Genomic DNA, 16,211 nt, shown 5'->3' on the forward strand with positions numbered 1-16,211 from the left:
GGGAAACCCTACGTTGAGCCCAACATCACAGTCAACGGTCAGAGACTCAGTGCGGTGGAGCGGTTCACATACCTTGGCAGCACACTGTCACGAAATGCGACCATCGACGATGAAGTGAACGTCAGGATTGCAAGAGCAAGCGCAACTTTTGGTAGACTCAATGCAAATGTCTGGAACAGAAGAGGCATTAGTCTTGAGACCAAGCTAAAGGTCTACAGAGCAGTAGTTCTCCCCACACTACTGTACGCCTGCGAAACTTGGACAGTGTACCAACGACATGCCAAGAAGCTGAACCACTTCCACACAACATGCCTCAGGAAGCTACTGAACATCAAGTGGCAAGACAGGACCCCAGACACAGAGGTGCTCGCAAAAGCCACCCTTCCCAGCATCTTTACCATCCTGATGCAGTCCCAGCTTCGCTGGGCTGGACACGTGGCGCGCATGCCAGACCATCGGCTGCCCAAAAGGCTCTTCTATGGCGAGCTGCAACAAGGGAAGAGATCACACGGAGGTCAGAAGAAGCGCTTCAGAGATACTCTGAAAGTCTCTCTGAAAGCGTTTGATATCAACCCTGACTCCTGGGAGGAATCTGCAGTGGACCGTGACAAATGGCGCGCTGCTGTGCACAAAGGCGCCAAGTTGTGCGAGGCCAACAGGACTGCTGCAGCTGTTCAGAAGAGGCAGGCCAGAAAGTCACGGGCAAACAAGCTCCCTGACAATGGTATGCCTGTCTTTGTCTGCCCCAACTGTCAGCGAACATTTCGTGCGCAGATTGGACTATTCAGCCATCTGCGCATTCACAGATAGATTCATGAGCATCCTCCCCCCCACCCCACCACCACCCTCCCCCCATCCCCCAGCTGGATGACAACGATGGTCATCATCGATCTCGATGGACACACCACCAGTTTAAAGGGTTAAGCGACACAGAGGTGATAAAATGTGCATGAAATCAGCTCAGCTGACTTGCGCAGTAGTGGTGCGAGCCGCGACTGGTCAGAGCTGCCACCTGGCGGCAAAGTTAAAATTCATGTCTTGTGAGAGGAGAAGCAGTCAACAGCCAGTTCTGCAGAGCACGTGCGGGAGTCATCAGCTGTGTGCTGAACTCAGGTGCGTTCAGTGCACTTATTTTAAAATAGATGGATAGTTCATTGGCCAGGAAAGCTGAAGCCACCTGGGCGCCAAACTGACACTTGTTTCCGGCTGTCAGTCCGTTGAGAAGTCGTCTGCTAACTGGTGGTAGTTTCTGAACTGTAACCGTTTATTTTCGATGAAATCATGTTATGCTTGCCCCCGCGACATGCCAAATGTTGTGTCTTGATTGATATCTGCTAATGGTTTATTTACCAAAGTTATAGGAAAACAGTGCAGTGACACGTAGTGCAAACTTGCTGTGGAGGCACACACACGATGGTAAGCTTAACTTACGCCGCGAGCAAGTGAAAGCTGTCGTCAAACAGCCATCGTAGCCAGCTGAGCGCTCGGCTACACATATGAAGTTACCGCATCGCGCTGTACTGACATAAGTGGCAAAATGGCTGATTGAACGCTTTCTCTGGCTTCAGTTAGCGAAGGGGCTCTAAGGAGGCATGCACTATCCACTTGTTTTTAGACCAGTGCGTTCAACGCCACAGTGACGGGCCGGTTTGGTGTGCTGTAGGCCGGTACAGCATGAACAATGAAAACTGTTGAGGTATGTGACATTGCTAGGAATCAAGTTATATTTTTTTCATTCCGTTATGGCGAGGAATGGCATTTGTGGGCCATCCATTTAGCTACATAAACGGCACGAATGTCGTGCTCATGAGTATTGTGTGAATTTTTGCGCGATGTGAATTTTGTTGATTATACCAGGATGCAGTTACACAGCTCGTACCTTTCCTTTAATGTAAAGTAAATAATTCGTCAATATTTTGTCGAGTTGAATAAATGAGCATGTATTGAGAGAGAAAAAAAGAAGAAGAAGAAATGAGGGATGGATAGATATTTGGTTTTTTTTGCTCGAAAGTCATACTTATTTAAAATTCAAGTGTCATTTTTGGCACATTTGCTCAGTGAAGTAGAGCTCTTGTGTGTGCATGTGTGGAACTCAGACATTGCCATGGTAACCAGCAAGTTTGTGGACTTTGGCTCCAAATTAAGATACATATTGTTTATTTATATGTTACATTTCCTAAGAAAATAAATTATGACTTTTTTGATTTACTGAAAAAATATATTTGTCTATTATATTTTTTGAAAAAATAATCTGAACACGTTACCTGCCAATTTGGCCAATGGCACGCTGTCTGAGGGGGTGCACATTGACACGCAAGGGCAAGCGAGGCTATTGCCAGGCGCTAATGACCGTCGAAGTTGTTCGTGCAGGGTTCTGGTTTCTGTTCTGCTCTCCATTTTTCTGGAGAGGCCGATGGTGGACGCCGAGGATGTCTGGTGCCTAAGGCTGGAGGCTGACAGTGGAGGAGACTCCAGGAGTGACGCAGGTTGAACTGTGTGCTAAGGGAGGATGGCCAGCGGGAAAATACCACGCCAAAGTTTCGTGACGTTTTTAACATTTTAAGTTTTGTTTCGTCAGCCCCAGTGATGAAGTAAACAAGAACCAGTCTGTGCTAAGTGTTAAATGGGGCAGTTACCTAGAGGATAACATTCTGTGGTTGCACAGATTATATATCACCTCCTATTATCATCACCCATTGTTTTACTTTGAACAATTATTCTGTGAATATAAAGCATAATATTCAACGTTTGGACTTCAAGTGTGTTTGTGTGCAGATAATGACTGCCATTTATATTTTTGTTTATATTTCTTCCTCACGGTCTTCCGACCTTGGCATTTCCTCCTAGGAAAATGGCTGAGTTGTGAGACCACTACCAGGTTGAAGAACTTTGTGGGTTGGCAATGATGATGGTCTTGAACTTGGAGCTGGTAATGCTGGTGACATGTCAGGATGACTGGTTATTGACAGAATGGTTGAAAGTTATTTCCTTTGGTAAGCTGTTCCATGTTATTTGCTGATCAACATGCCACAATTACATATGACAAGCACTTGTTCTGTTTTATTATTCATTGACCTGTGGGAAACTTCAGCCAAGTATGCATGAACCACAGGGTAGTTGAGTATAAGATTTCCAGTGTTATTCATAGGCATGCATTTTTCTATTATGGTGCATATATGATATCCTATGACATAGTGTAATGGTGTTGTCAGAATTGTGTATGTGTGGTAGGATGTGGAACGGTTAGGGTTATGGTCTGAAGGGGTTTGTATCTTTGGAAGCAGATGCTGAAAGAGGGACAGGCAAGACGATGATGCGTAAAACCAGCATTGGAAATCAGATGAACAGGTGCAAGCAAGTTGTGTTGAAAATAACCCACAAATTGTTTCATTTTATTATCTATTACGACATGATGATAAATATGTGTGACAACAAGTATGATGTGACACATAAATGTGCCATAAGAGAGAAACAGTATCAATTCTGATTTGGAAGAAAACTTTACAACTTGGACAGCAACTGTCAAAACATTTTTCAAAAATGCTCACAAGGTTTCTCTTCATGAGTTGTTCCAGTTTTCATTCTGTAATCCACGGGTATCTAACAAATGATAATCATTTTCAGTTTGTTCACATTTTCAGCTCTTTTTGTGAATGCTTCAAACTTGGCTTTTCTTTCAAATTTATAACATTCTCTAGAATGTTAATTTATTATCGTATGGCTTTGATTGTGAATAGTAATAAGGGTGCATCATTTGTGAGACTGAGTGGGTGCACACATCTTAATTTGTTTGGTTTTAGTGTGTGTGTGTGTGTGTGTGTGTGTGTGTGTGTGTGTTCTTCCCAAGTGCATCACTTATTGAATGGCCCTCGAGTGTGTGTGTGTGTGTGTGTGTGTGTTCTTCCCAAGTGCATCACTTATTGAATGGCCCTCGAGTGTGTGTGTGTGTGTGTGTGTGTGTGTGTGTGTGTTCTTCCCAAGTGCATCACTTATTGAATGGCCCTCGAATGTTGTGTGTGTGTGTGTGTGTGTGTGTGTGTGTGTGTGTGTTCTTCCCAAGTGCATCACTTATTGAATGGCCCTCGAATACACCATAACACAACGAAGTGAACGATGCTGAAAACACACATGCACACACAAAGATAAAATAAAGGATGGAGAGGTTGTAATTTTTTTTCAGTGCCCATATTATTCTATTTGAAGTGAATAAAATGTCTTCTTGGAATGAGCACTATGGCTATAAAACCCAGAAAAATTGCAGTCTGTTGAATCGGATTTGAATGCAAAAGTTCCAATGCCAAAAATGCACCATCTGACCCAACGAAACAACGCTATTGGCCGACTGCAGGCTGGACAGTCTCAAGCTGATGTCGCATGACATTTCAACGTGGCACGAAGCATCATGAGTTAGCTTTGAGCCAGAGTGGAAGGCACTGGTGTCACCGCAGACAGACAACGCACTGGACGACCAAGAGCAATGACAGCAGCCCAGGACCGCTTTATTCGCCTACAACATCTGTGAAACCGCTTCCCTTCAGCCTCATCCACAGTCCAGGCATTGAATGGAGTGCCACATGTCTCCGACCAGATCACCCGCAATTGGCTGCACGCTCGACGTTCGGTCAGAGGACCTGTTCTCAAAAGGCGCCACCGCTTAGACCGCCTCAGTGGGCCACCGAGCATCGCTTCTGGACTCCAGCCCGTCACTGGAACCACGTGCTATTCAGTGACGAATCGTAATTCCTTCTGGAACGTCACGACAGGAGGCGTTCTGAAGAATAAACGGACGTTATGTACCAAACTGCGTCCACAAAGCACCTGCTCGTGGTGGTGGGGGTGTAATGGTCTGGGGCGCCATCAGTGCCAATAGACGTAGTCAAATGGTGTGAGTCGACGGGGCTTTGAACGCCCAGCGCTATGTGGCTGATATCCTGCAGCCTCATGCTGTCCCACTTTTGGCTGCCTCACACGCCATTTTCATGCAGGATAATGCCAGACCGCACACGGCACATTATGCGCAGGTCTTCCTGGCTGTTAACAACGTTAACACGCTGCCCTGATCCTCACTGTCGCCAGATCTCAATCCAATTGAGCACATGTGGGACGAGCTGGACAGACGGCTCTGAGCCAGGGTCAACGCGCCGGAAAACTGGCAGGATGTGTTCCAAGCACTCGAAGAGGAGTGGCATGTTATCCCACAACAAGTGATCACCCATCTCATCAGTTCCATGTCCCTCCGGTGCCGAGCAGTCATTGCTGCCCAGGGCGAAAATACCCCATACTGATTCTGACTTGGTTCACTGGACAGTTCTTACCCATTTACCACACCTTTGGAACTGAATGAAATGTCAAAAGAACAACCTTAACGGCGTAACAAGTTTGGACGTTCTCGGTTCTTCCGTTATTTTTCTACAACTTTTTTTTCCGATTGGCAAGTTCAATGTAAAGGGTTGTTGCGTTTCTTATTTGAACAGTATATATAACTTTTGTGGACATACAAATCTTATATGTTTTCAATCACAGACGGCAAAATATCTGTCTATATAATCGGAAACCAGGAGATAGTAATTATCAATCTCACAAAGCAACACAAACATGTATACAAACCCAAAACATTTCAAATTGAATCAACGTCATGTATTTTGACATGTGTTTTGACGGAGGGGGTGGGGTGGGGTGGCAGAAAAAAATATTACAGAATGGACTGGAAAACCATTTGCAGAAACCCAGGCTTTGACACACAACCAACAGACCTGGAGGATTCTAGTGAACAGTTGTGTGTGTCTCTGGGGCAATGACTCTATACAGAGTTGAAGGAGAGGAAGTATTGGTAGCCCCCTCCATCCCCATCACCTGCATTTTTGACTCACTTGTGTAAACAAAGTGAGTCTATGTTATAACCCCGTGTTCGGTTGTCTGTATGTCCGTGTGTGTGTGTGTGTGTGTGTGTCTGAGAGAGAGAGAGAGTCCATGGTAAACTTAACAAATTCATTTCTCTGAAATGCTTTGTCTGCCAATATCAAATTTGGATTAAACATAGAAGAAAAAATCTTTAGTCATACCAATTGTAGCTTGTAAGTCTTCAGGATTAAACCGTATTTCCAGATCATGAACGCTTCGTGCGCTGAGGCTCTGGATCCAGAAAGATGTAATTGGCTGTTCACAGACGCTGGAGTGTGAGCCAAGTTTCGCTTTCTGAACGGAATGGCATCGGTTTTTTGTGGTTTTTGTTCGCAGTTAAAAGAAAAGAAATACAAATTATGGACAGATTACACTAAAGGACACGAACTACACCATCGACGTGTTTACTACATATGGAATTTTTTAAGTGAATACTGAATCAACTGGAATGAACATAAAAGGAATTGAATCAACGGTTTCGGTAAGCCTGGCGAAGGCAGATCTGGACAAAACGGCTACATGTTGCCGTGCGTCTGAGGCGATGGCAACGTCTTCTTCACCTTAAGCTTAGATATTTCTTAGATAATCGAGATACATCAAAATAACATAATTTAAACAGTGTTATCACTTCGAATACAGTAATCATTTTATCGCGATAAAAAAAGTTTAGATATCAATTTTGGTTGTTGGCATGCAGATGTGTTTCATCACTGTTAGAAAGTCTTTCTTTCGACCATAGCATTGTTACTTTAATGCTTCCGCCCCCCCTCCCCCAAAGCTTGATAATACTTTATACGGAACAAAATTGAACGATTTTCTCTCTCTTCTTTTCTTCTCATGCTTCCTGTTTTCGATAAAGTGTGTATCACAATTGAGTCTTGAAGTCCTTGCTTCTCTTCTCAGTTTTGTTCTGGTAGTTGTATAAATCAGCTGGAATCGCACTTGAGCCATTAAGGCTTTGTTTTTTTTGTTTTTGTTTTTTAACATTATAGTTATTATTTATTTATTTGTGCAAGCTTATCTATTACTTATTCACCTTTTTTTTTCCCTCAAGGCCTGACTAAGCGCGTTGGGTTACGCTGCTGGTCAGGCATCTGCTTGGCAGATGTGGTGTAGCGTATATGGATATGTCCGAACGCAGTGACGCCTCCTTGAGCTACTGAAACTGAAACTGTTTTACGATGCATTCTCAGCGTGCTGAAACTAAATTCCTATGCCCAATAAATTAAAGGAACAGAAGTGGCTCAGTTTAGGTAACAGCATGTATTACAGTATCAGTAGCTCAAGGAGGCGTCCCTGCGTTCGGACAAATCCATATACGCTGCACCACATCTGCCAAGCAGATGCCTGATCAGCAGCGAAACCCAACGCGCTCAGCAAGTCCTTGAGGAGGAAAAAAAAATGTATGTATAGTAGGCCAATTGCTTTTCCTGCTTCCTGTTTTGCTGCCGTGGATAATTTTTAAACTATTTAGTATTTATAAACAAGAAAACAAGCATTTGTCATAGCATTCTTGAACTTGAACTTGAATCAGACGTTTAAGGCCTGTGAAGGCCTGTTCGTCGTTCAGTTAGATACAGTATACCAGCATGCGTTGCCTAATGATAGCACTGGATCATAAATACTTGAAGAGTTGGCCCAATGAGCATCTAACCTAGCCTTGAAAGATGACAGTCACAACACTGTCTGGCAAACCGTTCCATTTATTAACGACTCGCTCAGTAAAGGAGGAACTGCGCACTTTCAGTCTACAATGTGATTTATTTAGCATTGAACTGTTACCTCTTCTGTCTCTACTTACTGCAGGTGATAGTTCGGGATTTGTGGTCTTGTAGATTCCGTGTATGTATCAAAAGCAATCAATCATATCTCCCCGGTGCCTCCTGTGTTGTAGACTAGGTAGCTTAAGGAAAGCGAGTCTTTCATGATCAGGCTTATTCTTCAAATCAGGATCAGGATTTGGGGCGTTGTTTTATACAACTTAGCCATTTTTGGCTTTTTATGCCCCTTCAGATTTACTCCTTTACATTGTTGGTCAGGTCGTTGACTAGCTCAGTCATTTTATCCATCAAAGTCATATTTAGTTTTTGTCAATAACTCGTGTTTATCTATGGGGTTCTTAAAAGTATTTATACTAGGTACACGTTTGATATTGTTTGTTCATTTGTTCCAATAATTTGTTACTCTGTTTCTAAATGTAAACTTTCTGAGATTTGTTCTTGAATACTGTTTAAATATTTTGTCTGTACTGTTTCCTGTAGTGTCTACCTTTGGAGTACAAAAAAGCATGCTTTGATTATATCGTCAAACCCATTTAATATTTTGTACGTCTGTATCAAGTCCCCTCTTTCTCTTCTTGCTTTAAGAGATGGTAGTTGTAAGTACTTTAATCTTTCTTGATATGAATAATCTTTTATGCTATAGACCAGCTTTGTTGCTCTTCTTTGAGCCCTTTCTATGGCTTGTGACTACTTTATTTGCGTTGGGTACCATACAGTGTTTCCATATTCTTGGACAGGTCTAACTAATGGTTTATATAACTGTAAGAAAGTAACATTATCTATAAATGTAAATGCTCTTTTTATTATTCCAATCATTCTGTTCGCTTTGTTTATACTATTTGTTATATGTTTGTCAAATGATAAATTTTTGTCAAATGTGACACCTAAGTCTTCATCACATTTTGATACTTTTATTTCTTTGTCTCCGATTTTCATTATGTATTCTTTCTCTGGGTTTGATTTCCCAATATGAAGTACTTTACATTTTTTAGCATTAAACTATAGATTCCATGTGTCTGACCATTTTACTAATGTTTCAATATCTTTTCGTAAATCCTGATAGAATTTTGGAGAGTTGTATAATTTTGTGTCATCTGCAAAAATTTTGCATGTACTCTTTAGTTCGCAAGGGAGATCATTTATGAATAAAGTAAATAGTACAGGTCCTAATATACTACCTTGTGGTATGCCACTTATAACATCAGCTTTACCAGAGAAGAAACTACCAATCCTAACCCTTTGAGTTCTTTTTGTTAGAAAGTCCCTTATCCACCCAAGTATGTTTCCTGTTATTCCATAAGATTCCAGTTTCTTTAGTAGTCTTTCATGTGGTACAGAGTCAAATGCTTTTTGGAAGTCTAAGTATAACACATTTATGTTTTCTCCCTTATCTATCTCTTTTGTAAAGTCCTCCATCACTTCCAGAAGTTGAGTCACACATGACCTATTTTTGCGGAATCCATGTTGGCACTCAGCATACAATTTATTATCAGTCATGTGCCTAACAATAGCCTCACTTATGAATGATTCTAATAATTTACATATGATACATGTTAAGCTCACTGGTCTGTAATTCCCTGGGTCTGTTCTTGTTCCTTTTTTGAAAATTGGTATAACTGTTGCTGTTTTCCAGTCTATGGGCACAGTCTTCTCCTCAATTGATTTGTTAAAGAGTATGTATAACGGGACTGCAGTCTCTTCACTCAGCTCTTTTAGTATTTTTGAAGGAATGGCATCTGGACCACAAGCTTTGTTTGGATTCAGAGTTTGAAGTTGTTGTTTTTTTATAGTCTCAACCGAAACATCTACACTATCCAAAATCTTACCATTTGACTTTGAAGCTGCATTTAGAGAAGGTACAGTACTTATATCTTCTTTTGTAAAAACACTAGAAAAAAAAATGAATTCAAAATATCTGCTTTTCCACAGTCTGTTTCTGCTGTGTCTCCATCTTATTAATGGACTCACTCCTGTTTTCATTTTAGTTTTTGATTATACATATCACCAGTTTCGTTGCCCGTCACATGACAGACTTGTCTCCCCATTGTAATGGCTTTTTGGGTAATCACCAAAAAATCACATTGCAATCACAGCAAGATACCAATGCATTTACTGATTTAGCGAAAACAAAACTAATTCTCGCTGAAGTCTCATGATTGACGCAACGTACTGTAATGACGATATAATGTAGTGTGATGACGAACTTAACTGAATGACGTCCATCCAGTTTGCAGTCAAGAACTTCTTCCGAATGAATCGTTGTTTTTCCTTCCTGGTGACCAGCCACACAAAAGAAAGCTGAGTAGATTGTGAAATTCCCCGTTACCCGTGCGTGATCGAAAACAGATTCAGAAATCTGCTTGCCAACAATTCCTTGGGAAAAGCGTACAAGGTCTTGATCAGTTGTGTACAGTCTGATGTTCGAGATGATTTTATTCTCATCGATCACCTCATGTTTCTTAATCAACGCAGTTGTGAGTGAATCAGTAGATCTGGTCTTCGATAAAAAAAAATGGTTAGCAAACTTTGAGACAGTCCATCTTCCACATATTTTAACATCAAGAGACTCATGGAAACACCAACTGAACAGAAGCACATTTCCTTTCCTTAGGAGCCTGTGGACAAATATCACATCTGAATCAAGTTTCTATTCTGGATTGAAACAACAACAAATCCAGAACCAGGGTTTCACCACTTTTCTTACACACATTGAAAAGTTTGCCGTTGAAGCTGCTAGCTTGCTGCAGACCGGTTCAGTATTAACGCAAAATGCAGAAGGTCTTGTTCTGACTCTCCAGCATACTAACTTATTGCCCCAGCGGTATCTGTCTGCATCAGATTTGGAAAAGACAGCATTCGAACATTTTCTTTGCTCAAATCAGATTATTCTTCCACGAATAAGTGTTGAGCGTTTTGGAAACAAGGCGCGTCACACGAGCATGTCCGTTGCGTTTTCATGTTTGAAAAGAACACGGGGACATTTCCTTTCCAACAGAGCGAGCTTTAACATTGAGAGGGATGAAAGTACAGGAGGGATCTTTAGGACACATGTCCTAGGTTCAGATGTTATCATCGTTTCTGCCTTTGATTCATCTTACACGCGTTTAGTCGAAAATGTAAGCCTTGTGTTTCGCCACAGAGTGGTTAGTCGGTATGGGTCGTCCCATGTGTGTGCATACTGGGACACTATTGAACACAGGTGGTCGGAGAAAGGTTGCCACGCCTTGAAGTCCAACGTATCACACACCCTGTGCCAGTGCCAGCACCTGTCCAGCTTTGCTCTTATCGTTAACGTGGCCAGGACAGTCAACAACACCAACAGTTTTGGACAAACCGTATTGACATATTACTGCCTACCCATCTCTATCATAGGACTTTCTTTGGCAGTTGCCACGTTTGCGTTCATCAGGGCCTTGTGGTGTGGCCGCAGCACTGTGCACGTCCATATGATGTCCAGTCTTTTGGCCAGTCAGATTTTATTTGTCAATGGAATCCGTATGACGCAGGTCACCGCCCTGTGTGAGTTCATAGCCATCTGCATGCACTACACGTTCCTCTGCACATTCTCCTGGATGTTGGTGGAGGGGATGTTTGTGTATGTGATGCTGGTGCATGCAACCAAGTACATTGCTGCTCCCTTATCTCCTTTCCTGCATTTCACCCTGATCACCTTCGCTTACGGCGTTCCACTCATGATAGTGGCCGTGTCTTTAGTCTTTCACTTCAACGATTACAATGCGGGCCTGTACTGCTGGCTGAGCACGGAGAATGCCTTGATATGGAGTTTTATGGCACCGGCCCTCATCGTTATCGCCATCAACTCCTTGATACTGTCTTTGGCCATCTACGTCATGTGTAAACATTCCCAGAAATCAAAAGCAATGCAAAACCGAAGTTTTTATGCCAGATTGGTTGTGTGGGGAAAAGGCGTGGTCATACTTCTTTTCCTTTTTGGGGTGACTTATCTGTTCGGTATCTTTCATCTCAACCAATATTCTGCGTTGTTTTCTTATATTTTCATTCATCTAAATGCTTGCCAAGGTGGTTTTATCTTTGTGTTTCTTTGCCTTGTGAATGACAAAGTTAAACATGAATATGTGCGATTAATCCGAAGGTTCCTGACCAAGTTTAATGTTGATCTGCCGTTCCGTTTAAGTGTACGTCATCGGAACATGTCAGGCAGTCACAGTGGATTCAGTGATAATCGCAGAAATGATATTCTGGACGATCTTTTAACAGGCTGGAAACGGACCGATTTGAATCTACCTGAAGAAAACGAAACACCACTGAACAGCAAGGGAAAAGGAAAGAATAATCTGTTTCGGATGTATTATGGTCTTATGTTCGACCATTTAAGTGGTATGGCTGCTGACACGGTTAAATCAGAAGCAGATATGGGTACGGAGTCCACCTGGATGCTAAATGTGGATGTAGATAACACAGCATTAGAAGACAGTGGCAACAAGAGCGAAACGGTACTGAACAGAACAAGCTCAGTGTCAAATGCGCAAGCGTCAAGTACAGCTCTTAACAATCATGCGAAGTCTTCAAATTTCAGAAATGTATCAAAAAATGTTACTGCTAACTTAAAATCTCATTCGCTGATGAATCATAAGAAAAATGTACTATTCTCGCTGAGAAAAAATCCAAGTGCAAATGACAACGTGATTCAGCCAAATGACAACCTTACACACAAAAAACGCGTTGCACTTGACGAAAATGACACACACGTCGGAGTGGAAAATATGACTGAAGGACAACATTCATCAACTCTTCATTCAGCCATTACTACAATTCCCGAGGACATTGACATGACTGATACAGGTATTCCATTGGGAAGTTCGTCTGGGAATATAATCGGAAACACCCACAATGAAACTGACCCATCCAGCAGTCTGAGTGAGACGGAGACTATACCAGAGATGATCATAAGAAAATTTCGCAACAAATCTTATTCGTCCAGAAGTTTGCATGAGATGGAGGGAATGAACCTACCATAGGCCAGAAGCCGACAGTTTCGTTGGAAAACTGTTCTATCCCTCTTTTAAAGCAAGACGAATATCATACCAGGGGCCACAAGAAGAGAAATTGGCTACAAAATTGATCCTGTATACACCAGATTGAATGAAATGGAGTGTGGGCGTACAAGAGGGACAAAGAGGACAACTTTTATTGTAAAAGTGATCAATCCCTTCCTTTGAGTGAGACAAAGACCCTGCCAGTGGCAGTGACAGTTCCATAAAACAGATTTGCCGTAGTTCCTCTATGTATTTATCCCTGTTTATTCTGTTTTTTCTTCTATTCTTTCTTTCCATTGTTCGATATTCTTTGTGAATTCTATTTCTTGCAATATTATTTCTTGGTTGTATTTAGATAGTGTGGATATTTCTCTCTTTGTTTCTGTTTTATATATATATCCCAAGATTTCTTTTGTTTGTCTATCGTGTGGGATACTTTTTTTTGTCTATGTTCCCATTGACAATGCAGTGAGGTTTTTTTTCTCTCTCTCTCTTATTTTGTGGGTAGTTAGAGAATACAGTAAGAAGTTCAGTGTACGCCTCTTTTTCCACTCATTGGGGTTTGGAGTTCCGTTCCCACTGGTGGTACCCTGTAGTCTACACTGATTCCTATGTCGTTTTAGGCATACACAAGGGGTGGTAGCTAGTCATAGCGGTACCCCAGCATTTCCGTGTGCTCACCTAAACTATCGGTTTTGTTTGGGCGTAGTGTCAGTGTGTCTCTGTTGTGATGTCTTTTAAGTCGGTCACGGGAAAAGGTCCCTACTGGGGGCCGGTTACAAGGTCAGCCACGGCCATAGCCAAGGAAGAGGTGGTTGACGTTGGAGAGGGTTCTCCGTTGCTGAAAACAAGGGGTTCTGGCTTCGGAATTTCTCAGCAGTTCCCTTCGTGGATCAAGGAGATGATGGGTACTCAGTGCAACACCCCTCAGTTACTCTAACGGAGGTTAGGGCAAATGTCACCACTCCTGGAGGAGCCTTTACAAGTCCAAGATTCCCCAGCCCAACCCAAGTTCGTTCTGAGGTAATCACCCCAGGCACTGGGTACGTCACTGGCGCTCTTGGGACTCTGACTTCCCGGGTTTTTTTTGTTTGTTTTGTTTTTTTAAATCTAACATGCCAGACAATTCTTCCCTAGTGGAGGACGACATTGCATCCCTCATCCTGTATTTGGAAAGAAAGAAGGAGGAGAGAAGGGAGTAGATGCGTCGACAGGAGCAGGAGAGAAGGGAGGAGATGCGTCGACAGGAGGAGGAGAGAAGGGAGGAGATGCGTCGACAGGAGGAGGAGAGAAGGGAGGAGATGCGTCGATAGGAGGAGGAGAGAAGGGAGGAGATGCGTCGACAGGAGGAGGAGAGAAGGGAAGAGATGCGTCGACAGGAGGAGGAGAGAAGGGAAGAGATGCGTCGACAGGATGAGGTGAGAAATGAGGAGATGCGTCGACAGGAGGAGAGAAGGGAGGAGATGCGTCGACAGGAGGAGGAGAGAAGGGAGTAGGAGATGCGTCGACAGGAGGAGGTGAGAAAGGAGATGCGTCGACAGGAGGAGAGAAGGGAGGAGATGCGTCGACTGGAGGAGAGAAGGAAGGAGAGGCGTCGACAGGAGACAGTTTCGGCAGTTAGAGCGAGAGAGGTTTGAGCTTTTAGCTCACACACACCTTGCTATGGAACCTAGCCGAGGGGAGGCTCTGGCAGTGGGACTGCCTACCTTTGCCCCTCCAATGCTGACTCCTCCAGAGTTACGTCCAGGCGACGATGTCGATGATTTTCTGGATCATTTTGAGGTAGTCGCTGACTCCAGTATTATGGAAGAAGACTCGCTCGCTCTATCTGACTAGCTCCTTGACAGGGAAGGCCTGGGAAGCGTTTAATAACTTGGAGAGTTCATATACAGGCTATCCCTGAACTCCTGTTCTTTTACGTGCGCTAAGTACATGCTGCACACGGGACCTCGGTTTATCGTCTCATCCGAATGACTAGCGTCCAGACCACCACTCAAGGTCTAGTGGAGGGGGAGAAAATACTGGCGACTCTGCCGGGATTCGAACCAGTGCGCTCAGATTCCCTCGCTTCCTAGGCGGATGTGTTACCTCTAGGCCATCACTCCACATTCAGGCTAAAGACCCCACCCTCAAGCGTCTCAGACAAGCAACAATGTCCAATGTTGACACAGGATGGGAGGGAATGGCATCTTGCACGATGCAAGGGGACCTTTTGTACCGCAGGTCCCACAAGAGAGGGGAGCATATCAAACAGCTGGTAGTGCCTCTGGGCCTCAGGCCAACTCCCTGGTACATGACATACGCATGGCAGGGCATCTGGAGGTTTGTCGGAAGCAGAGACAAGTGTGGCAACACGTATACTGGCCAGGGTTGCGCAAGGATGTTCGCCAATATTGTCGGTCATGTGATGTCTGTCAGTGCACTTCGCTGCTTGGCGAGGATCAGCATGTACCTTTACGTAGTGTAGCTGTGGTGTCAGATCCCTTAAAGGAAGTGAAACTGTCCTGTCCAATCCCGTCCTCCAGGATCACAGAAAAAGACTGCAGCTCATAGGTCTTGTCGGCAGGAAGCTCGGTGGAGCGGAATAGCGGTGCCATACCATAGTGTGGGGGGCACTGAGAATGGTTTGGCTGTACAGAGGTTTTGCCACTGCCTTTGCAGAGAGCGTTTTGTGCTGGAGGGCCACTGTCATCCTCTCAGGTGTCAGTCGACACCGCATAGCGCGGGCTGTGGAGCTCCAGTCTCACAGCCTCACCTTCAAAGACATCAAGGGTGTCGACAACTTGGGAGCAGACTGTGTGAGTAGTGACTGCGTAGTAACTGAAACTTTGACTCACACAGGGTTGACCTGTATGATGGCGCCATCCCACCATTTCCCCATATGATGGCAAGCGAGCAATTAATGAGTAAGAGCATTATTTTGATCTGCTACTCTAACACGAGAAATGGGTACCCATTCAAATGCACCACCTTTTTTTTCTTCAAATCTTTGCAACTATGTCTCGGTGAATCTTTTTGGCATGGACTGTATACAGTGTTTGCTATGTTTGTTTTGTTATGCTTGGCTGTCTTAGATATTTTGCGACAAATTCATGAAGCATATCAACCATGCGCCTGTCCTCGGTCAGTGGCCAAGATCTAAGCATCCCTTTCCTTTTCTTTTCTTTCCTCCCTCCTATAACACCCCCACACCTTTTTTCCCACCCACTCCATTCCCCCCCAAAAGAAAACAAAAAAACTGTTAGCAGATTCGAACAAAGCACATTCGGTTCGATATTAAGTTGACTTACAGGATAGGGGGGTGCAGTCCAGTCGCTGACAGAGAAAAAAAGGGAAAGGGAAAAGAGAGAAGAAAAATAAGTGACGTTACTTTGGTTTTAGAAACAAAATCAACAAATGAGTGTCTGTTGTGAAAAAGAAAAATAAGTGATGTTACTTTGGTTTTAGAAACAAAATCAACAAATGAGTGTCTGTTGTGAATTTTCATACGTCACCTTCGAGAAATTTGTAG

General features: G+C 43.4%; 1 protein-coding gene across 1 annotated transcript; it reads left to right on the forward strand.

Moving 5' to 3' along the window:
• Nucleotides 1–1,033: 1,033 nt before the first annotated feature.
• Nucleotides 1,034–13,640, forward strand: LOC143287871 (adhesion G protein-coupled receptor L4-like). The gene is made up of 6 exons (XM_076596108.1): nt 1,034–1,113; nt 2,371–2,486; nt 4,539–4,726; nt 6,106–6,176; nt 10,822–11,839; nt 13,443–13,640. The coding sequence occupies exons 1-6, from the start codon at nt 1,034–1,036 to the stop codon at nt 13,638–13,640; spliced, it is 1,671 nt and encodes a 556-aa protein (XP_076452223.1).
• Nucleotides 13,641–16,211: the final 2,571 nt, after the last annotated feature.

Source organism: Babylonia areolata, chromosome 12 (assembly GCF_041734735.1).
Source record: "Babylonia areolata isolate BAREFJ2019XMU chromosome 12, ASM4173473v1, whole genome shotgun sequence".
NCBI lineage: Eukaryota > Metazoa > Mollusca > Gastropoda > Neogastropoda > Buccinidae > Babylonia > Babylonia areolata.

Coding starts and splice junctions, on each gene's coding strand:
- LOC143287871 (XM_076596108.1), top strand. CDS start 1,034: ATGTCTTGTGAGAGGAGAAGCAGTCAACAGCCAGTTCTGCAGAGCACG. Junction 2,487..4,538: donor AGACTCCAGGAGTGACGCAG/GTTGAACTGTGT, acceptor GCTTCCCTTCAG/CCTCATCCACAGTCCAGGCA. Junction 11,840..13,442: donor ATCTGCCGTTCCGTTTAAGT/GTACGTCATCGG, acceptor ATGTCTTTTAAG/TCGGTCACGGGAAAAGGTCC.